The sequence below is a fragment of the Arctopsyche grandis genome, chromosome 9 (assembly GCF_051622035.1).
Source record: "Arctopsyche grandis isolate Sample6627 chromosome 9, ASM5162203v2, whole genome shotgun sequence".
Classification (NCBI taxonomy): Eukaryota; Metazoa; Arthropoda; class Insecta; order Trichoptera; family Hydropsychidae; genus Arctopsyche; species Arctopsyche grandis.
Window position 1 is genome coordinate 7,888,573 of NC_135363.1, and position 27,853 is coordinate 7,916,425.

The following is a 27,853-nucleotide window of genomic DNA, read 5'->3' on the forward strand; positions in this document are numbered from 1 at the left end:
TGCAATGCTACTCATTCCTGTTTGTCGGTTCCCGTTCCCGGTTTTTACAGAAACCATCGCGGGCATGCACACAATAACTCATGTAAGTTTCAACGCAATCGGTTGAATGGTATAAGAACGCATACGTGACAGACAGACAGACAGACAAAAATTGATTTTTATATATGTATATGTACCTATATACATATGTATATGTAGATACGTACGCAACTTTCTTGAGTGTTGAATATCCTCATTGCAGGTACATAAATACCTATGTATGTACTCGGTATTTTTGCGCCGTTGAATAAATTCAAACGAACGAAAAAGAAAATGAAAATAAAAAAAACGGGAATATATGAGGCAAAGTTGGGACTTCGGACTGGATTCGAGCCGAGGATAATTGCAAAAGAGCACATTTCCATTTTAATAAGGCGACGCCGCAGGGCGCCGCGAGTTTTAATGAGACGTGGTCGCACACACGCGAGATACAAACTCGCATTATCTCGCATCGAGTCAGGGGGGGTCCCGCAGGCTTTGCGGCTCGCACGGCCCTGCATTCACCTTTTCAAGCTAATTCGAGCGGCCTAACAGCGCCCTTATCAACTTTGAACGCGACGTGACCCCTTCAATTTCCTTCTTTTTGCACGCGTAATAACGACAACGTCAATTTCGAATGGGAAATTCTCATCTCACTTCCTTAATGATGAATTACAGCAGTGGTGCGCTTAATTTTTTTTTGTTTAATTATGTGTGTACTAGCCACGCATTTCTTATCTGTTGAATAAGATATGGTTGGAATTTTACTTATAACTTCTCTCAAGTTTATAAATTTTAGCTCTTTTTTAAAAATAAGCCGACATTTGCTGGGCTTTACTTAGTATTTAAAATGTGGGATGCAATTTTGCCCCTCGGGCCGTGGTAAGCGAGCGCGTCTTCGAATTAGAGTGAATTTGTGCGGACAGTTCAATTGGAGCGTTAACTCGTCTATGCATATATTCATGGCCGGTGTGGAATATTTTATTTTGTCGCTTCAGCCGGGGAAAATAAATGGATTATACGCTTAGTTGTCGTACAAACACAGGGACGTGCCAGCGCTGCTTGGCCTGTGCAATCTCTCGACTAATCCACTTTGGTCCTACATCCATTGGGATATGTAAAGACAAATGTGCATCTCGACCGTCCGAGACGTATTGCACAGTCGCCAGTGTATCTATAGATGGCCATCTATCCATTTATCTATCTATGAGTGTAGCAAGTCACTCACTTAAGGTTCAATTTAACCGTTTTATATTGCATCTCTGAGCGAAGAGTTTGTCGCAACGAGTGCACTGCGAATCGACCTCATCAGTTGTGTCGTGTTTATTATGCTGATTTATGTATGTATGATGAAAATGCGATTTTCTTTGTTGCGAGAGAATTTGAATTTGTTGAGTAATGAATTTATATGAAATGTATGAATAGGTTGGTGTGCACTGGTTATTTTTCACAAGCCCACACGAGTTTTTCGTGTGATTTTATTTTGGTTTTATTGTTTTTTTTTCACTGCTGGTTGTGTTTTTATTTAATTTTGGTTTTCTGTGTGCATTTGTGTAAGTAATGTGAATAATACTCGTGTGAGGAGTTATCATTTTTTTACCAACCTTCTTTTCTTAATATGCCTTAAATACAAACTAAAGCACAAGAAAAATATTATAAATACTAAAAAATATAAAATAAAATGTTTTAACTAGATTTTAAAAACTGCATCGGTCACTTTTAGAATATTGCAAATTAAAATTATGAATAGTAAAAAGGTTTTAAAAATCAATATGAAATTGACAAGTTTGCGGCTTAAAAGTGTTTAAATATTGGCATATTCGTATTGCATTTTTTCTTTTATAACTATTTTTTTCTTACTTTATTAGTGTGTAGAAATGCTGTAGAAAGTTTCTTTGATATTTTTTTATGTTTTTATAATATGCATATACGTGTACAAACTATTATATAAAATGTATAATAGTTTGTACACGTACATATATGTTTTTAATTCTCAACACGTCTGTTTTCACTTTATTTAATGCGTTTCTGCAAATGCTTTGACGATCAAACAGTTTTCCTATACGTATTTTCATTTATTTTTCGATAACACTAGGATATTTCATACGTAAATATCGGTCACAAATATACATCGAATATATACATATCTACGTATATATGTATGTATGTAAACGTGCACAAACATAAAGCAAAAAACGACTCTCTTTGAAAAATACGCATACAAAGAATAACGAGCTACACATTTAAAAAATATGGATAAAGTAAAAACATCAAACATAAAAGTTTTGCATATACGCACGTAGATGTTTTTTCCCCTGTTGAATTTCGTTATATACATAATATACGTATAAAATGTATACATGCTTACTGTAACAGGCGCGTATCGACAGATATTTTACGCATTCGAACAAAAGAAAGCACACTTTTCCTTTCTGGGAAAATATTGAGTTGACAACTTTCTAGACACGTGTTTGTAATATACATATGTACATATATTACAAGTATATATACAATATATATTATGTTTATTTGTTTCATTTTATTGACGAATAAATTCGTATATAGGATTTAATTTGCGATAGAAAATATACTCAGCATGGATATAGTTCATTTTAATGTAAGGTTTCTAGACGTATTTTATTAATAGTTTTATTGAATGCTTTAGCAATTGATAAGTTTATTGCCAATTTCCGCCATCCTTCCGCAGATACTTGTTGCTATTTGGAACGAATTTGATTTTGTATCTTTATTATAACGTTTTTCTATTTTATGGTTAATATTTAAGTGTATAAATGTATAATTGAAATAATACTAGACGAATCCTTAAAATTCCTAACGAACAAACATTTTGGAAATCGGATTTCAATGTCAATAATGTATTACATTTCAGTCCAATTTTCAACCTCTTATTCGGGTTTAGTTTTCAAGCTATTATATTTCAGATGGATCACAGTTTGTCTTATATTGTTTTTGTAATATGTAACCATGGAAATTTCTAAATTTCATTACTCATTCGAACTCGAAGTATTAATTATACTTTGAGTTCTTCGGGATTTCTCTGTTGATTCTCTTACCTTTTGGTACACTCAATGTCTTATCTGGTTCATCAGTAGAAAGAGCTCCAGTTATTCCACGAAAAGATTCCAACATTAGGTTCGACAAAAAAAAAGCTTTCTATTATTAGTTGGCATATAGTCATATTCACTATTACCCTTCTTTAAAATCATCACAGTGTATGCGTATGTTGATAAAATTTGAAAATGATTCTTAAAAAATAATCGGCATTAAATAAATTCACCAGCTGAAGTTAGAATCTGAAGATAATTTTTCTCTGTCCAAAGATGTTTATTTCTTTCAAAACTGAAAATAGACCAAAGTGACTTTACAGTTAGTCTTAAAGCATTACTTTGGCCGTAAAAGCATATCCAATATCAGATACGCCGATAACCTCACTCTCACTGGCCAACTTCGAAAAGGAAATAGTGAATGAAACATGAAAGAAAAATGCTGGGACTCGATATGAACAGAGCAAAAACCAACATTAGATAGTGGGTCAACATGGTCAACTTGTGAGGGCGGATTTTTTATCTGATTTTGAAGTTGTACACGAACATTCACATCAACATTATCGGTTGACGAAGGATGTGAAACTGAAATAAAAAGACAGATTGGCATGGTGAAAAGCTTTGAAATTGAAAAAACTGTTGAAACTGAGTAAAATTTGGAAAGATTGGAGCATAAAATTTGTCTGCACCGAGCTATGGCCGTTGACGTATTTCTATACGGAGTGGAAATACATGGACAGTACGGGCTCAAGAAATCCAGAGAATAGAAGTTTTGGAGACGTGATTTTGGAGACGGATGCTTAGAATCTCCTGGACAGCGAGATGAATCTCCATACAGCAAAAGATGATGGTTGGCGGTCATCCATCTGTATCAGGCGTATCTTCCAGTTCTTTGGACACGTCACGAGGTGACACCCGAACAACTTTGTTCTGGAAAGATTTGTTGAAAGTAAAAGAAGAAAAAAATCAACAAGATGGAATTATCAGATCAGGTCTGTCACTAGGAAAACTGTAGTTGAGTCAGTACGAGCTGTAGGATCAGCTTAAACATGGAAAATCTAATAGTAATCTAATATTCATCTGTTTTTTTTATAAAACTGATTTGAATCGAAAAAAATATATATCGAATCGAAACCATATCGAATCGTCGTCACAGAAACTTTGATTTGTTTTCAATGTTACCAACCAAGATATTTACAAAGTCTCTTTCGAAATTATATATGTATCAGATAACGACTCATTGTATTTTTCGTTTTTAATCATTAAAATATTCTTAATGTTATAAATTTAATATGAAATATTTTTTTAGCCGTCTGCAATTAATGAATGTGACTTTTTGATAGTAAATATTACAGTGGAACTAACGTTTACCTGAAAAGAAGGCAAAATACCAAAAAAATCGTATTCTAACAAACAATCCTTGACAGAAAGATTGTTAAAGAATGGGATTTTTAAAATAGTTTGAAACATAAAAATAATAATAATAGCTTTTATTCCAGACGATAGGGAGAATAGTGCAATCCCCAATGCCCATATAAATAATGGGTGCACCTCACGGGATCGAATTAGAAATGCACGAAAAACCAAATATCGGAAGGCAAAGATCGAAAATCGAAACGGTTCATACTCACTTAATTTGCACCCTTTTTTTTGATCTTTCGACTTAAGATCTTTCGATTTTCGATCTTTGCCTTCCAATATTTGGTTTTTCATGCATTTCTAATTCGATCCCGTGGGGTAGACCCATAAATAATATATATGTAGATGATAGAAAGAGTATTGGAAAATAGTAAACAAAAATAAACAAATAAATACATAAGTAAATGTATAAATATTACTAATAATAAATAATAATAATAATAATAAGTTTAATAATAATAAAGAATAATAATAATAATTATAAGTATAAGATAATCTTGAATTTATAGGACGCTTTTTGTGTCGAGGCTACTACTAAAACGTACCCTTTTGATGTAGACGTAGTTCTACATCAAAAATTATATCATACATGCATATATGTACATATATTCTGTGCTTTTTCATCTGTGCTAGTAACCGTTGGAAAAGTCATAAAGTAATAAATTTGAACGGCCATAAAGTGGCTCGGGTGTGTGGGGGGAGGTTTGGGGGTAGGGGCAGGGTTGTCGATGGCAACAGAATTCCGAACAAATTGTTTTGATCGTGTTTGAAATCCCTCGGAAGGACGAAGGAAGAGTTGGCTAGTTAATAGAGTGACGCTTGGTAATGAGCAGTTAACCCGGGGACCGCGGGCTCCCGGTCCGGGGCCTCAAGGAAACCATTCCGGATAATTACCTTCCGGGCCGCGGGGGCCTCCGGACTCATTTATCATATTTATGCGGCCGCCGAATATGCCTCGACGCACACCTCCTCTGAATTATTCGCAACTCTAATACTACACACACTTTCATATACGTATGTATGTACATATGTATATTATATCAGATACCCTATCTGCGAATAATAATTGTGTCGGCGACTTTAGAATTTATCGATTGTAAGCAATTAGTTGGGAATTACATATACATACATGTGTATATATACAGTCATAGTATACGTGTCTGGTGGCAAAGAAGAACAAATTAAGAGACGTATGAAATGCGGATAGAGTGCATTTGGACGCATGAATGTTGTCTTTAACCTTTGAAGGACGGAGCGTCGAGATCGAATGAGTGTCCCTAACGGGGGTCGAGTAAGGCCCCAGTATTTTTTACTAACCTCTTATACGTTTCACATGGTTTTCGTGTAAGCGGTAATTTTTTATATCCCTTATCTCTTATCCGATCGTTTTCATACTTTGCCATATTGCTCATTTTGGTCATCAATATAAGTTAAGGTATCATCCGCAATTACGATGGTGAAAAAATATCGTGTTAGACACGTTTGAAAATATTGCATCGTATTACACGGTGACGTTTATCTGTCACATTCATCATTCACATCGGTAGTTTCATTACTTTTCGCCCTGCCATCTCGCTGTCAAATTTTAATTATTTAAACGCCTATAACTTTTTCTTTTTTCACTCTATATTTTATAAAATTTGCTTTATAGGTTCTCGTTATCTCTAATATATAAATATTTATAGTTTTGTGGAGGCTTGCTGAGCCTTGGGTGTTGCCACACCGGCCTTTATGCAGGGTGGCAGCACTGTTCGGTGAATCTGACAGAATGACGTTTAACTTTCTAACCAATACAGGCTTAATATATGTACACAGATCAAACAGTGATAGTTTTATTTTTAGTTATTAGTTATCAGCTGATTTATTTATCAAAATACAGCTTTTCTCAATACAAATTCAATATATATCTTATTAATCATTTTATATGTACATCAACACAAAACAGTTTTAGTCCTATAGCATGTTTTCAAAACGTCAAATAAGTGGCGCTAAAATAGCGCGTCTTGGCCGTAGAACGAATACACACCATCGACCATCTCATTTGATATTAATATTTATTTATTTATTTACATATATACCAGGAAGGTCTTACAGGTAAATCCCAATGCGCCTTTCTGGCCAATTACAAATACAAATGCAGCATTTTTATTACAAGTCGTTTAATTACGAGACACTGAAAAACTCGCAAATTAACGAGACATTTTTGAATTGTACATACATTTTATTGTACATCAATCAAACTTCAAATAGTGGTGACATAGTAGGTAGGAAAGATTTTTAGCCAATTTTTTTTCCGGGAACCGTTTCAACAATGAAATCAGAGAAAATTGGCAAACTCTGATAGAAAACGATCGACCTGAAGTCACAAATCCAGGTCTGACCAACAGCATACTCTGAAAAATTCATTTTCATTCAGGGATTAAACCCAGCACCTTCTTGACGCTAAGCAGAAGTTTAACGACCGAGCTATGCTGCTATAAACATATTTTTATCATTCACTAGCCCACTAGTGTTTTTAACCGGCTTCGTTCGGTATTTGTAATATAAACCGCTTAAACATGGCCAATTTGTTTTATTTAAATTTATTTGTTTTTTGCTCCAAAACAAACAAACATACAGAGTCTCTTTCGAAATTATATATTAGATTAGTGAAGTTGTATATGAGAGATAATGAGAGCGTTTGATGCAAATGTTATAGTGTGAAAATGATAAAGTTATAGGCGTTTACACAATTAAAATCTCACAAAACGAGTGGGGGGTGGAAAGCCAAACATACAAGGCTACTGGCTATTGACAATGGGTGAGATGTCACCGTCTCCAATTTTTTAAAATTCTTAAACGTGTTTATTATGATAATATTTCACCATCGACTTGAATTTCACCACAATAATGAACCATTTTTTGTGGGCAAAGGAAACTTGTCCACCGATCTCTGTTGATAAGAGTACATGCTGTGTATAAATATTCGGTGGATTTGTTGCGTGCTTTATTCGGAGCTGGCAGATTGACGGATCGACAATAAACTTTTGACCACTTCCGAGACCCGAAAATAAACAACCCCACTCACTTCGATCTATGGAAACCCCTCCACATGTCCTCGCTACAATATTGTTTCGAGTCACCGTGCGGAATACAAAAAAAAAAGAATATGGCGATCTGATAGGAAAGGCATTCTATATGTAGAAGAAGAAGTGACACTCAAAGAAGAGTACAATCTCAATATGTGTCAGCAGGGCCATTTCAAGACTTTGTTTCCGAACAGTAAACATGGCACCGAATCGATGCTATGGCGATAGTTCACGGGGTTATGAATCGCGTGCTCGCGCACTGGCGCCAACTCAAACTTCCGGTCGCAGACTAACTTTTGGAGTATCTCTACGGGGTCGAAACGACCGAACTATTCGCACGCTTAAGCGATTCGCTTGACATACCTCTCTCCGTGTGCTGCTGAAAGCAATAATTACGGCCCTCCCACTAACCCATTCTCAGCCTCACCTACAATATCCGCACTCCAACTTCCAAAAAGTTAAGCTTCACATCTGACTGAATATTCGACGCGACGCGACTACCGGAAGCTTTATACAAAGGCGGCCATTGTTCGGCCAAGCTTCGATTTGCATCGTGGCTGATTCGGTGATCGGAGTTTGGGTCGTGTCTGTAATTTGAGGATGATTGCCGATTTGAAAGACTTGACTATGTCTAGAGTTGATGTTAGTAAAAGAAAGTTTTACACTAGGAACATATGTACGTACGTATGTAAGTATAGGGCTGCTACAATTGTCGAGATTCCAACTGGAACGGTTGAAAACTGAATGATAGAAGGCAGAATTGAGAAACAAAATCGTTTTTATTCAATACTGCATAGTGTTGTGCCCGATGAAATATCATCGTATGGGCTATGGCATATAAAGCGTATTAAAAAAATAAATAAAACAAATGTGTTGGTCCTGTGATCGATCCGCACGCGGTCTTATTTTATTCAATTATCTTTTAAATATATTTAATTAAATATTTATATTTAACTAACTGAACCCGGCATGCGTTGCAATGCCACAATAACGCATGCAATTCCCGTTCCCGTTCCCACTTGTCGGAAAAACGCAGGCAGTGAACACGTTTAAAATAATTCAATTGTTTGTTTATTTTACCCTGACAACGCAGGTGTTGCAATGTTACATTCATTCCCGTTTTTCTGTTTCCATTCCCGTTCCATCCTGAAAGTTCCATCGTAATCAGTCGAGTGGTTTATATATATATATATATATATATATATATATATATATATATATATATATATATATATATATATATATATATATATATAAATATTGTAGGCCATTGTGCCGCATTAGGTTCTTCCTGTAATGCCACAATGGTCCAAAACTATTAAATAAATAAATATATATATATGTATATATATATATATATATATATATATATATATATATATATATATATATATATATATATATATATATATATATATATATATATATATATATATATATATATATATATATATACATTTTTTGTGGGCAAAGGAAACTTGTCCACCGATCTCTGTTGATAAGAGTACATGCTGTGTATAAATATTCGGTGGATTTGTTGCGTGCTTTATTCGGAGCTGGCAGATTGACGGATCGACACTAAACTTTTGACCACTTCCGAGACCCGAAAATAAACAACCCCACTCACTTCGATCTATGGAAACCCCTCCACATGTCCTCGCTACAATATTGTTTCGAGTCACCGTGCGATCTGATAGGAAAGGCATTCTATATGTAGAAGAAGAAGTGACACTCAAAGAAGAGTACAATCTCAATATGTGTCAGCAGGGCCATTTCAAGACTTTGTTTCCGAACAGTAAACATGGCACCGAATCGATGCTATGGCGATAGTTCACGGGGTTATGAATCGCGTGCTCGCGCACTGGCGCCAACTCAAACTTCCGGTCGCAGACTAACTTTTGGAGTATCTCTACGGGGTCGAAACGACCGAACTATTCGCACGCTTAAGCGATTCGCTTGACATACCTCTCTCCGTGTGCTGCTGAAAGCAATAATTACGGCCCTCCCACTAACCTTCATTCCCGTTTTTCTGTTTCCATTCCCGTTCCATCCTGAAAGTTCCATCGTAATCAGTCGAGTGGTTTATATATATATATATATATATATATATATATATATATATATATATATATATATAAATATTGTAGGCCATTGTGGCGCATTAGGTTCTTCCTGTAATGCCACAATGGTCCAAAACTATATATATATATATATATATATATATATATATATATATATATATATATATATATATATATATATATATATATATATATATATATATATATATATATATATCGTAATCAGTCGAGTGGTTTATATATATATATATATATATATATATATATATATATATATATATATATATATATATATAAATATTGTAGGCCATTGTGGCGCATTAGGTTCTTCCTGTAATGCCACAATGGTCCAAAACTATATATATATATATATATATATATATATATATATATATATATATATATATATATATATATATATATATATATATATATATATATATATATATATATATATATATATATATATATATATATCATCATCATCATCATTTACAGCCATTCGCCATCCACTGCTGGATGAAGGCCTCTCCAACACGCTTCCACTCGTCTCTGTTTTGCGCAACACTCATCCATCTCATTCCGCACATTTTCCTAATTTCGTTCACCCATCTTCCTTGCGGTCTTCCTTTTACTCTTTTGCCTTCTCTCGGGTACCATTCAAGCACTTCTTTTGTCCACCTTTCGTCCATCCTCCTAGCTACGTGACCCGCCCATTGCCATTTCAATCTCTTCACTCTATCCACTATGTCCACTACCCTTGTCATATTTCTCACCCACGTGTTCCGCTTCCTGTCTTTCCTCGTTATGCCAAGCATACAGCGTTCCATACTTCTTTGAGTGCATTGGATTTTATTTTGCATCTTGGCGTTCAGTGTCCAAGTTTCACATCCATACGTCATCACTGGCAAAACGCATTGATCAAAGATCCTTTTCTTCAGGCAGAGTGGCATTTTTGATTTAAAAACAGCATTCATCCGTCCAAATGCACTCCACCCCAATTTCATACGTCTCTTTATCTCTTCATTTTTACTACCAGACATGTCAATTATTTGACCTAAATATAAATAATTATTTACTACTTCTACTGGTTTATCATCTAAGGGGATGCTATCAGGCATGCAATAACTATTGAACATTAGTTTAGTCTTATCTACGTTAATTTTTAATCCTACTTTTCTACTTTCCCTGTCCAGCTGTGTTAGTCTGATAAGTAGGTCAGCTGAATCACGAGCTACTAAAACTATATCGTCTGCGAACCGAAGGTGACTCAAAAAGCGACCATTGATGCTTACTCCGGCTGTATCCCAATCCAATTTCCTGAAAACTCCCTCAAGCACCGCATTGAATAACTTGGGCGAGATTGTATCTCCTTGTCTTACTCCTTTTCCTATGCTAAATCTATCTGTACCTGAAAAAATTTTAACTGAAGCTGTGGCATTCTTATATATTGTAGCTAACAGTCCCACATAGGGTTCCGGCACTCCCTGTGTTTTTAGAGCGTTAAGTACTGCATTATGACTAACTGTATCGAAGGCTTTCTCATAATCGACGAAACCTAGGCACAGTGGCCGTTGATATTCGTTGGCGCGCTCGATTAGTTCGCCAACTACTTGGAGGTGGTCCATTGTGCTGAAATTTGCCCTAAACCCTGCCTGCTCTATAGGTTGGTTCTCGTCGAGGATATTCTTCAGCCTTTCTGTAATAACCTTCGTGAAGAGCTTGTAGACCGCTGAAAGTAGACTAATGGGTCGGTAGTTCTTGATATCGCTTTTGTCGCCTTTTTTGTGTATTAAAATGATAGTTGCGTTATTCCATCCTTCTGGTATAGCTTGGTTCTGGATGCATTTGCTGAAAAGCCTAGCTAAGATATTAATTAGGGGGGGGCCGCCACATTTTAGTAAGTCGATGGGAATATTATCTTCCCCTGGGGTTTTACCATTCTTTGCAGTTTTTAGCGCGGCCTCTACTTCGCTAGGCAATACTGCAGGAACCCTTTGGCCGTGTGTCGATTCCAGAGTGGGGAATTGGCCGTTGTCGTTCTCGTATAGTTTTGCATAGAACGTGTAAACTCTGTCTATGATTTCTTCTCTATTCCTAATTATTACTCCGCTCTCTGATCTGATTGCGATCATTTGGTTTTTGCCTAAGAAAAGATCCTGTTTGCACTTTTTCAGGCTACGGTTATTCTTAATGGTATTTTCTATTAGCTTGCTGTTAAAATCCCTGACATCCCTGACTATTCTCTTCTTAATTTCCTTATTTACTAGATTGTATTCTTGCTTATTATTATCCCTATCTAAATTCCTTTTATGCTTAATTAGGTTTTTTGTTTCCGCTGAAATTTTGCTTAATTTAATCTGTTTCCTGAAACCACCTAATTTCTTACCTGTTGAGGTTAGAACCGAACTAATTACAGTGTTCAATTCCTCGATGTCTGCTTCTGGGTTTAATTTCCCGTATCGATTTCCAAGTTCGAGTTCGAATTCCTTTTTCCTAGACCTTAGTTGAGCGAAATCTGGAGAGTTACTGCATCCTTTTATTAATTTCCTACGTTCGCAATTTATATTAATGGCCATCTTGGCACGGACTAATCTGTGATCGCTGCCTATATCTACTTTACTTAAAACACTAACGTCTTTAACGGAGTGCAGGGCATTTGTTAGGATGAAATCGATCTCGTTTCTGTCTCCTTTAGGACTCTCCCAAGTCCACTTATTGTTGGTGTTTTTCCTGAAAAATGAATTAGTGATGAAGAGCCTGTTGTGTTCTGCGAATTCTATGAGGCGATCGCCTCTGTCGTTTCTTTGGCCGGTACCAAAATTGCCTACTGCTCTTTCTGTGTTTGCCTTTTGTCCTATTTTTGCGTTAAAGTCGCCCATGATTATTTTAAAGTGGTGGCGGCTATTATCGTATGCGCCCTGTAGTTTTTCGTAGAAGTCTTCTATTTCCTCGTCTGGGTGGCTAGATGTGGGGGCGTACACTTGGAAGATTTGACAAGTGTACCTGCTCGAGATTCTTAATACTACATAGCATATACGTTCCGATATGTCGTTTATTTCTATAATATTTCTTTCTATTCTCTTATTGATAAGAAACCCTACTCCTCCTATTCTACCATTTGGTAGCCCTCTCCAGTAGAGACAGTTACCACTTTTTAGGATTATTTGGTTTTCCTGTTTTCGTCTTACTTCGCTAAGTCCTACTAAATCCCATTTGATACTTTCTAGTTCATTCTCTAATGCAAGCACACTTCCTTCACTCGATAACGTTCTTACATTGTACGTGGCTAAATACAGGTTTCTATTAGCTAAGCTATCATCCATCGTCACTCTTACCTTGTTGGAGGTTTGGATATTATTTTTCTCGCATTTATCCAAGATGTGTTGAGAAAAAGGCGGTACTTGAGAGAGATTTCCATTCAAGGAGTGAGTTCTTACCGCCATAAACTCTTCTCTGTGGTCAGCTTTGACATATAGTCATCCTAGGTATCACTTGGATCACTTATGAGTTATTACATGCCATTTAACAGGGTTACTTTGTAAGTGAAAGTAGTTAGTTATGATAATAATAGATTAGCAATTGTTATACTACTTTTTTACAGATCTTTATCGTGAGACGCCTCTTTGGAGACAACGGATTTATATATGTGAGTGCGGTTTGCAATTTAATATTTTAATAATAACTTTAGTAAAGTATATAAAATTACACGAATTACTTTAATATAATTTAAATATGAAAAAGAACTGATAGACAGTTGGGAAACACCGTTTCTGTTTGCTATTATTCTATTAAGTAAAGTTCGTTAAAGATTTTTGGCTGGAAGCAATTATGTGGAAGATTTATTGCTTCTGTGGGACCGACTTGGCTGGCGAAGGACCCTTTTTTTGTATTCAGGTAGGGAGATGTATCTCGTTTGACACCGATTTGACACAAAAATTAGCACAAAATTTTTCGAAATAACTGATATAAAACCGCTTTTTACGACCGATTTGCTGTTTATTTTTACACTTAAATTATACTAGGATGCAATTAGTAAAATAAGTGATTAGATGGTTAAGTTAAATTTCGTGCAATAGCCGGGTTTAAGCGAGTAATAGCGGGAGGAACGCAGAAGCACGTCCTCCTCACATGACACGAAAGACCGAACTCCATATATATATATATGTATACATATATAGATTGTTTAATATGAAAAAAAAGCTAAAACTACCTACCTACATATGTACCTACATATAAACAATATAAAACACCAATAGAAAAAATAATAAAAAACGTTTCTTATATTCACAACCACTTTGAACTTTGAAAAGAGACGTTTTAATTTTTGATTTTATTTCAACGTTCGTCGAAGTAGCGACAATTTAACTAATTAGCGCGGCTCTTTGGCGCAAGTTTACCATTCAAAGCAGGCCTTAACTTCTCTCAGCGAACAAAAGACACACCATGGCCCACCATTTATGGAATTCAGATGAAAAGGAACACGACGCCAGACTAGGTCGGAATTAATGCGAAAATAAAACTTACGACATTTTAATTTGCGACGAGCGGCTTAAGCGACGACGAAGAATTGCGCGCAATTTGTACGCAAAGGATCGATCAAAGCGCGCTATATTTAATATTTACCATTTATCACCGTTGAACATTTTCCACCCACCTCGTAGTTACTGAGAGTGAATGCCGGAAAGTTGTGGCTTTCGAAACGCGAAATTAATTATGAATACGCTATTTTTTAATACGATTCGGCACCAAAGCCGAATTGAAAACCGCAAGAATTAATTTTAACGAATCGAAATTTCAATCATAACAAACAAACGTAAACACGAAACCGCAATTTCCACGGTATGGAATTTAATAAGCTATTTTTTGTTTATTTATTGACACGTAAAGCATATTAATAGCGCTATGCTAAGATATTATTTTTGAAAAAAAATGTCGTGAATGAAAGTGAAATTCTCTAGGGAAGTGCTAAAAGAAAACGATAACCATTATAAGATATCCCATCCCGCACGTGCTGCTATTTTTATTTTATATTTCTTTTGTTAACTTTTTAAAAGAAAATAAATGAAGCCTTCGAGAAAAATTCTAATCAGTTTCAACTTCTTAAAATATTTATATATTTTGTACATTTAATAGATTCCAAATATAAATAGTCAGCAGCATAGCTCAGCCGTTAAGCTTCTGCCTAACACCGATAGGCGCCGGGTTCGATCCCAAGATCTGACCTCGATTGAAAATAATTTTTCTGAGTATATCTGTAGTGCTGCTGATCAGACTAGGATATTTGTGACTCCAGGTCGATCGTTTCCTATCATAGTTTGCTAATTTTCTCTGATTTCATTGTTGAAACGGTTCCCGATTAAATTGACTAAAAACCTTCCTACCCACTATGTCTCCATTATTTGAGTATGATTAATGTACAATGAAATGTATGTACAATTCATAGATGTCTCGGTAATTTGCGAGTTTTCAGTGTCTCGTAATTCAGCGACTTGTGTAATAAAAATGCTGCATTGTTTGTAATTGGCCAAGAAGGCGCATTGGGGTTTACCTGTAAGGCTTTCCTGGTATAAAAAATGTAATAAAAATAAAATGAAATGTGGAAGATGCAGCACATTCTCTATAAATGTAAAACGTCAAATATTTTATTTTAAATTATTTATTGCTAAATTTTCGTAAATATGAAACGAAAATGTGTTTCGTAAATGTGCTTAACTCATGAATGGTCGATGACAGTGGAAATGTTTTTGAATTGTTGTAATAGATGTTGTTGTTGTTGTTGTTGATAGATGTTGGAAATTTATTCCCATCGAGTTCTTCCGCACAGAGAGATTATTGGTCGATGGATTACGAGATCTTATTAGTTTATTATACCTATGCATATACGGTTCGTTTATACTTTTTGGCGCGAATGTGAAATCAGCTGATTAGTGATGGTAAATCGGTTGACGAACTATTGACCGAATGGACAGTAGGCCGACGAACGGTTGCCTGAACGGAAAATAGGCCAACGGACATTTGGCTGAATGGACACTCGGTCAACGGACACTAAACCGAACGAAAATTAGGCCGACGGACAATTGGCACATCAGAAATTACGTCAACGGACATTTCACCGAATGAAATTTTAAACGCTTTAAATTTATCAAAAATATTATTTTAATGAGGTCTAGGTAATTTCTGAAAAATATATCTGATTTTAGTTAATTTTCGATACACAAACGGCCAAATGGCCGTTCGGCCAAATGTCAATTCAGCCAAAAGTTCGCGCATGGGTAAACCAGTGGTCCGCGAGCTCCATTTACCTAAACTCTGCATTATGTACAGTACATATTATACTTATTTTCCAATTGTTTTTACATTTTGTAACAGTATAAATAATTATAATTTATCGATTTATTCAAGTAATTGTAATCTAAATGAAAGTTGTAAGGAAGTTGTTGGAAGTTGTAGGTTGGTTAAGTATGTAATAAGCCTTAAATTTCCATTTTGTATACACAGTAATCTAAAACGTAGTAATGAAAGCGCAAACATTAAAATATGTAAATCGAATATTTAATAATAATGTATCGAAATTACATCAAATTGAAGGTTAGCTGGAAAAATAATAAGTGCCCAAGGTTGTATTCGATTATTCATCGACCGAAACAAAGACTATTTATATGCATATCGGCTCCAACCCTGTTCGGGGCAGGGTCGCAGCGGACTTCCTTAATTGAAATTTAAATTTGATCGCGAACAGGAACAGGGAGAGATTTTCCTTCGCAGTAGTGTGGGGCGGTGGCGTGTATAAAGGAATTTTCCTTGTTCATTTTCCCAAGAGGTGTGGGGCGGGGGAGGAGAGGGACGAAATGTACGGACTACCCGCCGCCGCTGATTTTATCTGCTGATATTGAAAAACAAAATACGCAACGGGATGCGAAGATACTCGGGCGTATGCTAATGAGCAACGGTTTTTAACGCTTGGCGTCCGCCTAAATCAATATAACCTTTTAATAAACCGGGAAAAATGCGAACGGCGCCATGGGGCGAGAGTATCGGAAAAAGCGTCCTGTTCTACTCCACATCTCCCTCTCTTCCCATCCCGGCCCATCTGAAAAGCTAATGGGGTGGGTCTCGAAAAGCTTTCACCGTGTTCCAATGTTTTTGACGTTAATTATTATTGCATTTTGTAACGGCCCACTTAACGCTTCGGCTTAATCGGAAATCAAGAGAGGAAGAGAAGAGAGTTGCTACACAACACTGGATACGATTTGGAAATTTTGAATGAAAATGCATTCCATCCATTATATATGACTATATTTTACATTAATAACTAATTAACTCTATGTATGTACATACAAAATGACTTGACTACGTATGTATGTGGCTATGCATTGTATTAAAATTGAACGAAGTAAATAGTCGAATGGTACCCAAGAGGACATGGAAGCCGACTGCATGTGTGTTGGGATGTTGGACAGTGGGAAAAATTTATGAGATTATATGTATTTATGAATTGCTCTGAATAAGATAGGATTGAAGCATTTGAAGAGGTTTTATTTAACAGTAGGTGGTGTATGCTGAGTTTTTTTTTCAATATTATATAACATTGACACCAAAAAAGTATATATAGGATAATAACAACAATGAAAAAAAAATACATAGAAGAAAAACATTGAGAAGTGGTATATATGGGATAAATGTACATACATACATATGTATGTATGTATTACTAAGAAAAATGATCAAGCAATATAAATTGAAAGTAAGAGAAGGAACAACAAAAAGGATCAATATGAGGGGTAATATTGTTAAAAGAAGAGCATGATCTATTTAAAAAGGAATTACTGGAATAGTTGGTAGAACAGAGATTGATGTAAAATAATGAAGACTTGCGGAGGGATCTGATTGGAAATTGGAATAGAGTCTTAATCAATCAATAAGGACAATCAATTATATTATTCAAAAGCTTAAACAAAAAACATAAATCATAAAATTTCCTCCTGGATTGCAAGGAAACAAAACAATCAATAGGAATGGTTTTTATTATTTATGTGTTTTAAATTATTAACATATACGAAATATATAGAAAGGATTCAAAACAGTACCAAGCGAATTCCAGATGACTTCTTACAAATGAATTGAAAAGTAATAGTACTATGGAATTTGAAGGACTTGGATAGTCTAAAAATGAAACCCAATATATACAAGATTGTGGTTTCATGAGATTTGGTATATATTTTTGATGATCATGCGAAAATTGGAACTCAAGATTTTGACTGATTCGAACTCCCAATCGATCACTGATCACGTTTTCATGATCTAGAAAAAATGTTTATGCGTCTGTGTTCCTGTGTATTTTGGGGATTTTTTGAACACCGTTAGTTCTATCGATTTGAAACTTAGTATCGGTTAATGAAATTTTTATCGATAATACGTAAATTTTTAAGTTGACCGGAAATGGTACCTCCCCTTATAGGTATCCTCTTTTATTTTAATTCAATTATTTCCCAAACCCCTAACTGAATCGGACTGAAATTTTACATGTAATAGCAATTATAAATTTTATAATCTAATATTTTTAGCTTAACCGGAAGTAGTACTTTTAGTCTAGTTTTTTATATCATTAATCAGCAGCGTGGTTTAGTGGTGAGTATTGAATTCTTTCGTGTTCGATGTCACGGGTTCGATTCCCACTAAGAGTCTCGTTGTTGGACAGACCTTGGATTGTCGAGGTCGATCGCTTCTTATCAAAATTTGCCAATTTTTCTGATTTTCATTGAAACGGTTCCCAATTTTCTATTGAAAACCTTGAGTTATTGTTATATCTCAGGTTTCGCCAGATTTCTCACCATAGATGTCTCTGTGATTGTTTATCCAATGTAAAAATTGGTATTGTTACATGAAAAATGTTATTAATCGTATTTATATTTATTTACTATCGTTTGTAATATCTGACCATACATGTCAGGTATTTTTTCAATTTACATGTGTATGCATGTAATAGTTATGTATTTACATGTTAATTATGAGTTTTCAATTTCTTGTAATAAATTAGCCATAGTGACGACCTGGAGCTATTCTGTAATGTCACTATGGCCAAATGTAAAAAATAAATATATTCTGGCGCGGTATTTATTGTCACCGAGCGCTTTTTGCTATGGTGGTTTTGTCGCGGTGCGGTAATGTCCGCGCGGTTATGTCGTCGCGCTTATTCACCGAGTGGAAAAGTCGGGTTACTATAATTATTATTATAGACGTATTTGTTTCCTTTGATTTTGTGCGATTAATTTATTATCCAAATTTCATTATTTGCCTCTATTTTACAGATGGCAAAAATTAGACAGGTATACAGATTATTCATCTGTATCGATGGCAAAGCTATGGCTTACGCTATAATAAATATTACAAAGCCTCGGATTTTATAATTAAGCGAAATGGCACGAGTCGTCCGAAATATTCTCGAACGAGGCAAGCAAGCAAGCGGTCGAAAGTATTTCATCTTTTATGATTATTCAATTACTCTTCTTCGCTAGGTAATTTTTAATTACTCAGGTGTATTTTGTGTACGGGCTTGAAAATTTTCTTTGATCATCGCCTTCTATTCCTTTCCGTCCCCGTCTCCTGCCCTGTCCCTCGCTCTGTTTGCGAATGATTCAGGCGGGTTGATTAAATATTTACCCGACGAACAAAATTCGCAGCTTCCCGGAATACTTTGAGGAGTTGAGTGAGTGAACCGTGAGACTCTTCAAATATCGCGTGTATTTTGTTTAATTTTGACCGGAAGTTTTTAATACGCCGAAACACAAACAATGCCACGGGCAACAATTACTTAAACATCATTAATAATCAACTTACAACGTCGGAGAGTTGTATCTTCATTATATAATACGTACACAGGGTTACGTTTCGACGAGGTGGATGACGTCATTACATCCCGGAACATTTAATCGATATGCCTAATTATCTGCAAATTTACTCTATCCTATTTGTCTTGCGTTTCGGGAATGTTTGATTTGCACTACATTGAAAATTAAATATGGAAATGATCTTTGATCATTTGACTTCTGATTTTATTTAGATTGATTATATGTACATATATTCAAATGTTCCACGATTGAATATCGTTGATATTTGATAGTTTAAAGAATGTTATATCCAGTCGCAATTTTATCCATAAGTATTTTTTTATCTATCAAACAGATATATGTACATACGATATTCTTCACCTTTGTCATACGATATTCCTTCTAAGGATCAACAAATATTTTAGTATATTTTTTTATTTTTTATTTCAATCGAACATGTACACTCGCCTTTACATATCGCTCCAAAGCGGCAAATGAACTAATACAAATACAATACGATCAATACAATCAATACAAGCATTTACTCAATGCAAATTCATACAAACATAATCCACAGTGACATCTATGGAGAAATTTTTTGCAATATTTAATTTTACAAATTGGCGAGCTTCGATACGCTGAATTACTTGAGATATTGGATAGGAGATGCCAATTTACAGGAACCGTTTCAACGAAAATCAGAAAAATTGGCAAAATGTGATAGAAAACGATCGACCTGGAGTCACGAACCAAGATCTGACCAGCAGCTACTAGAGGGAATCGAGCCGTGACCACTCTGCTTGAAATCATAGTATGCTAACCATTAGTCCACGCTGCTGGCTGATATGAATCATTATTAATCGTACGGAAGATCATTTTGAATCTACAAATCTAGAATACAGACACGTGCTTTAAAGCTTCTAGTACTATATTTATTTATTTAATTTAACAAACACATATTACAGTGTGTTTTCAGGTTACTACAATATGACATTTTGACCAGACAACTTTTTTTGTGACGAGACTTGATGTGTGTAATTCATCAGTTTTTGATTTATTTTGATGGATTATAATAAATGGTCGTTTATTTTGAAAGTTTAATTGTAATTTGACATGCATACATACATATGTACATATCTACATATGTAGTTCTAATGTACTATTACGCATAATGAAATGTTATTTCAACCTGAAAACACACGAATAATTTACCAATGTACATTTTGATTAATCCATTAAAAGTATTTAGTGACTAAACCAATAAATTAAAATACCAAACTCGTATAACTTATATTGTAATCACTGATTGTTTAGTTAAAAATTTACCTTATAGTTGTAAAGTAAAAATCGATCAAAGGTAGAATTTTCGGTTCCAAAAACACTATTTTTATTGTTTGACTTAATTCACAAATTGTTATCATTTATTTTAATTCGATATGTCCAGAATCTCGGAAAAGTAGAATAGTCGTATCACAGGCCACCAGTATTTTTAAATATTGTTAAACGCAAAACATTACAGTTAATGTTTTGCGAAATATTTTTCAAAAGAAGAAAAGTTTACTTTTGCCACTTTCAAATATAACGGTTCAATTGATTTTCATATTGATGAAAGTCAACATGTTTTTTGAACTATTTTTCGTATTTATTTATAGTTATATTATACATAATATGTATATCGTCGTTGGAAGAAGTTTTTGAATGGAAATTTCAAGGTTGTCGCTAATGAATAGATTTGTTCTGATACGACTAAATAATTCTTAGAACGTAATAAACTTAAAGGGTTCTACTTTAGCGCACAATAGGGTAAATTTATTAAGCTCGAACGCTATTAAGAGAATCTTGGAATTGGGGATAAATTTTCGTATGCTCTCTCCCCGATGGAAATATTCAATTAGGGATTACTCACGATAATTTATGATAAAGTGAGTTCGATTTTTGAAGTCCTTGACAAGTTTGTCGTAGCATAGGACAGCCTTGAAAGCAAATAATAGAACAGATATATCGTTTATATGGACCTATATCAATATATAATTCAGCTTTTATATATTAATAAATATGCGTAAATATGTACATATGTACATATATCATATTAATATACTCTGATTTACATATAAGCCGGCAGCGTAGACTAATGATTAGCATATATGAATTCTTACATAGTGGTTACGGGTTCAAGTCCCACTGGTTGCTGCTGACCAGACCTTGGTGTGTGAGTCCAGGTAAATCGTTTCCTATCAAAGTTTGGCAACCTTTACCCATTTCACCCAATTTTCGAGTTTTCGGCATGTCGAATTTCGCTGATTTGTATAAAAATGCTGCAAATTTGTCCATAAATGTCTCGCAAACTTTGAGTTTTTCATCTCGAAATTTGACGATTTATATACATACATATGTATATTAGCTGAACTCGGCATGCGTTGCAATGCCCCAACAACACATGAAATTCCGTTCCCGTTCCCGTTCCCGTTCCCGTTCCCGTTCCCGTTCTCGTTCTTGTTACCGTTCCCATTTGTCGGAAAAACGCAGGCAGCAAACACATTTCAAATTATTCAATTTTTTGTTTATTTTACCCTAACAACGCAGGTCGCGATGCGAAAACATTTGAAATTATTGCGTTGCAATGCCACTTATTCCCGTTTTTCCCGTTTCGGTTCCCGATTTTTGACGATTTTTTTTACAGTAAGCTTTCCGGACATGCAAACAACAAATTCTGAAAGTTCCATCGTAATCGGTTGAGTGGTTTAGGAGTCTATACGAGACAAACAGACAAACAGACAAACAGACAAACAGACAAACAGACAAACAGACAAACAGACAAACAGACAAACAGACAAACAGACAAACAGACAAACAGACAAACAGACAAACAGACAAACAGACAAACAGACAAACAGACAAACAGACAAACAGACAAACAGACAAACAGACAAACAGACAAACAGACAAACAGACAAACAGACAAACAGACAAACAGACAAACAGACAAACAGACAAACAGACAAACAGACAAACAGACAAACAGACAAACAGACAAACAGACAAACAGACAAACAGACAAACAGACAAACAGACAAACAGACAAACAGACAAACAGACAAACAGACAAACAGACAAACAGACAAACAGACAAACAGACAAACAGACAAACAGACAAACAGACAAACAGACAAACAGACAAACAGACAAACAGACAAACAGACAAACAGACAAACAGACAAACAGACAAACAGACAAACAGACAAACAGACAAACAGACAAACAGACAAACAGACAAACAGACAACAGGCAAACAGATATTCATTTTTATATACATATATGTATATATGTAGATAAAAAAGCTCCGAAAATGTAAGTTTATCAAAAATTTGATCCATAGATTTCTCTATGATGCTTTGTTAAAATTATTTTAAAAAGATTGTATATCGATGATTGTAATTGACGAGTAATTGGCGCATTAGGGATTTCTAATTAGTAAAAGTTTCATAGTGTAGTTAATTTACTTTAAATTTCATCCCATTGAAAAACGCTGTTTTTGTTGAAACTTTTTTTTAATTACACGTTTTTAAGATTGAAACATTATTTCTAGTATTTTTTTTTTACATTCATAAAGCTCTTCAGCAGTCGACTTATCAAAGCTCTACTCCAGGAAAAAATAAGTAAACTAGCTCGGTTTATTTTCTTCACAAAACATACATATGGTAATCTGATTGTCGTTCGGTAGGTATACGTAGTAAAATTTTCTTCTTTTCTTTTTCGTAAATATTTTGCAAAAGACTGCAGGTGGAAGGGGTGGAATGGGTGGCTCATAGCAGTATCGCCCCTCAGCTGGCATTCCTAGAAAGCGTGGCATATCGTCCCCAGCATCCCAACACCGCATTCCAGCAGGCCCTCTGCACGCATTCCTACGTGTTTGAACGTTGATTTGGCGTTTTGTTGCGGCGGGTTACGCGTGACGAGCATGCCGAACCTGAAAAATTATTATGGCCGAACTGGGACTAAGTTGCTCGACGAAACTTAAGCTATATCATTGTCAAACATGCAACATCCACTACATTACATTAGAGTTTTAATTGAATGATTTTTTTTCGTATATTTTATTTTTACATAGATATATACCAGGAAGGCTTGACAGGAATACCCCATGCGCCTTTCTGGCCAAGCTGAAGAACACGAAATTAACAATGAATTAATTAATTAAATGATTAGTCCATTGAGAAAAAAAAAATACAATCAATAGAAAAAAACATCTAATCAATGATAACACTACTCACTTTGAGCACATCAATACCAGATTTCAAGTTAAAAACTGCAAAAGTCAAAAAACTGTAAAATTGCGCATTTTTTAAACGCTCATTTTTGAAAAAACGAAAGTAAACCAATAAAAAACATTGTCATATTCAATTTTTGTAGGTCAATATTAATAAAGATTGATAAGTCTTCGCTCCGGTAACTCGTAATATTTTGTTGCTCAGTGTAGTCTTTAAAAATCAGGAAAAGTATGGCCTATGGAGTATACTACAAGAGCTTTATAAAAGGAAGATTTAAACTACAAGTACATGTATAATATATCTAAGTGAAAAAATATAAATTTCAATGACACCTTTTGGAATTTAATAAAAGTAATCCAAGTAAAATAATGCCCAATTTAATTTTAAAAAATAATTAGTCTTTGCACTATATAAACACATGTATTTTATATACTCATAATTTTCCATTACGTTTAAAATACATGCAGAATAAATTTATTCGAGCGTTGTTATACACTTGCATAGTCTACAACGCATTCGCCTGTATGAAACCTATTCGAAGTATTTACATAATATATGTACATACATATATGTACATATATATCTTAGCCAGCATTATAGTAGTGTGTATGTTTACGACCAAGTGATCAGTGGATTCGATCCACCATACTGCTGGTTAGATTTGGGGGTATTTGTGACTTCAAATCGATCGTTTCTTATCAGAGTTTGCCAATTTTATCTGATCATTGTTTAAACGGTTCCTCAAAATTGGCAAAAAATCACCTTTCCTGTTGTCACAAATCTTCTGTATTTATTGTGTGTATAATTTGTAAAAATAATGTACAAAATCTAAATCCATAAATGTCTCAATGGATAAATTCTGTAATTAATTAATTAATTAATTGTTATTTCGTGTTCTTCAGCTTCTGGAAATACTGTGATTTATGTCATAATGAAAGTGCTGCATTTTTTGTAATTAATTGTCCAGGAAGGCGCATTGGGGTCAATTCTTCCTGGTATATATCTACGTATGTAAAATATATGTATGTATGCACATATTGACTTTAAAATAGTCTCACCTTTATACCCAAGTTATTTTTGTCAAAATTGGGGGTAGGCCAGTAAAATCTACACATATTTTTAAAGTAGTACATACAAGCATGTAGTAAGTTTGGGAAAGATTGCACTGGTACCTCAACCACCTTTGATAGTTATGCCATTCGGTTTCTCTCCATTCGGTCCATATATTCGGATGTAGAATTGTATATAGCATTCCAGTCATGCTTTAGCTCGGTTTTGTCCGGGCGTCTCAGGACCGTTTAAAGTTTCTAATGATACATTATGCATCTCGCCTCTAACATTTTCCTATAAAGAAAAAAAAATCCAAACTAACTTTGCACTACAAAATTTCCAGCACTTTAATTCTCTCCGAGTGGTTGCTTTGTTTTATTTATTTTTTGTCGAATAAAATTTCATTCTTCACATTGAGGAAAGTGCATCAAAATTCATACGACGAGCTGTATAATGTCGTGCAGCTAGCACGTGAATCTCGTTTTATTTCTCTCCTGGCGAATATGTTCGTGTATGCGACCTACCCATTAATCAAATCGCCATTATGAGCTATAAAAATGTAAAGAGAACTTTAATATTCCGATATTAAAAGAGCATTATGCAACGGTGGGTTACGTAAATAATGGGAGAGCTTTTGCTGCGGAAGAGATGGCGCATGCAACTTTGTGCCAATAGAAAAATGTGTTCTTATGTTGGAATTTTTCGCATTAAGTATGCATTTATCGCATTTAAACAGTTTAAATGTGGTTAAAACAGTTTAAAGTTTCAGTGTGTAAGCTTTGTTCTTGTCTTAATTTTTGTATTATTATGTTTCTTTCAAGCCTTATTCTATTCTATTCTAGAATTTGAGTGACTTATTTTGTTTACATAGTGAAAATATATACAATGTGATCAAGAATCATGTAAAGAGAAGCATGTTTATTTATTTATTTAAGAATACTTGGAAAAGGCGGCAAAGCCGATGGACCCAAAGTGGTTTGATAGTCATATTTTTATTCGTACAGAAGTACGAATATTAAATAAGATAATAAAAAAATATATACAATGAATAAATAAAAACCAAAACCAAAGAAAACCGACAAGAAAATATTAACAAATCAAAATAAACGAAAATAAAATAAACAAGAGAAAACACAATAGATTTTCAACTTCTTTTTAATATTATATCACATGAAATATTGTGTTCTTATTAAAGTTTATTATGAATTACTAAAATGATATCTTTTCAGTAAATCAAAACATATTTTTAATTACTAGGGTCAGACTACGAAATCTGTTTACTAAACGAATAAAATATTATTCATAGATTTTAAATTAAATAATTATAAGATTGTTTCAGGTAAACAATTATTAAAAGTATGCATAATTTATCGAAAAATTAAAAAGTGTATATGTATGTTAGCTCAAGCTTATTAGATTCTAGCAGTAATTAATGCACTCTTAACAAATATCAAAAATATTTCTGATAAGGGTATTTGAAGCAGACTGGACAAATATTTGTAATTATTTTGAACATATGTATATGTTGTTATTTTATTATGGCAATTTATTGAAATTTTCACTGCCATTACAAATGCGACAAATCACTTAAACAATATCGATTGTTATACGAAAAGTATTCGAATATATGTAGGTACATGTATATGTATACGTGTGTATAATCATATTTATAAACGTTTTCGGCGATCAACGAAAAAAAAACACAGAATTTTGCACGCGCGAGGCTATTGGTGAATACCATAAATATTTTTGCATACATTTCCATAAATATTTGATTTTCCCTTCTAGCCAATAAAGATGTCGATTTTTCACCACTTGACAGTCCGTGCCGTTAAGCGCTCGCTTTTCATTATTTGGACAGTGAATTTTCCACCCCCACACCACATTTATCGACTCGTGAATGTATGTATATGTATTATAAATATGTGCGACGACGACGACATTTTCCTCGTTTTTATTTTTATGTTTTTCAATCGTCACCCCCTCACATGCGAAAAAGTAGGAAGGAGGAGGGGTAGACGGTGGGTGGGGTGGGGGGGGGTATGCTATGATGAAAATCGAAACGTTCGTGTGCAACATCCGTCGTCGTCGTCGTTACGTTCGAGCAAATGCTGTTTTACGGCTTTGATGTGCGTCTCGAGCGGCGGACTTTATTACGCTCACTCATAAGATTTACGGCTCTTTACCATAGGAAAACTCCTCTCAGAGTAAATCTTGGGAAATGTAATAAAGTCGGTCTCGCGTGTTGGATTTTCCGCGTGCGATTAATAATTGAGTTATGTGTATGTGTGTGTGCTTTGCAGTTTCGACGCGAGGGGTGTTGGTGCTGCTGAGGGTCGTCACTGGTCGGCCCCTGGTGTGTTTGGACCGCGAGCTCACTTCCGGCCATCTCCACCCCCTGCAGCCCTCCAGCTCAAGGATGTCAAGCGACACGACGAGGGGGTGTACCGGTGCAGGGTCGACTACAGGAACTCGCAGACGGTCAGCTTTCGGTACAACTTCACTGTCATCGGTGAGACTTTGCATTCATAAATGATTTTCCCGTAGATTTAATTTACAACTTCTTTCCGGACGGTAGTCTAAATATGTGTAGCTTTGACAGTGACGTCAAGAAGCATGCCACGCTGAAAATAAGCGCACGGAAGTAAATTGGGGATGATAAGGAAGGCGCCTCATTTGCTAGTAGTACAGCTCAGCAGTTAGCAACTGAGAGGTCCCGGCTTCGAGCCCTGGTTTTGATTTGTTTTTTATTTTTATTTTTACTAACCTCTTCTTAGTTCAGAATCGATTTTGTCGTCTGACGAAGTTTGAGTTCTTATTTATTTAGTTTATTTATTTTACATATGTATATACCAGGAAGGTCTTACAGGTAAATCCCAATGCGCCTTTCTGGCCAATTACAAATTACAATTACAAATACAAATGCAGTATTTTTATTACAAGTCGTTGAATTGCGAGACACTGAAAAACTCGCAAATTAACGAGACATCTATGAATTGTACATAAATTTTATTGTACATCAATCAAACTTCAAATAGTGGTGACATAGTAGGT

General features: G+C 34.9%; 1 protein-coding gene across 1 annotated transcript in view; it reads left to right on the forward strand.

Moving 5' to 3' along the window:
* The window catches only part of side-II (sidestep II transmembrane protein), a 196,492-nt gene that overhangs the window by 24,299 nt on the left and 144,340 nt on the right, over positions 1–27,853 (forward strand). Inside the window, exon 3 of the mRNA XM_077438740.1 lies at positions 27,103–27,311. Within this exon, the coding sequence (XP_077294866.1) occupies positions 27,103–27,311 (209 nt within the window). The remainder of the gene's footprint in view (positions 1–27,102; positions 27,312–27,853) is intronic.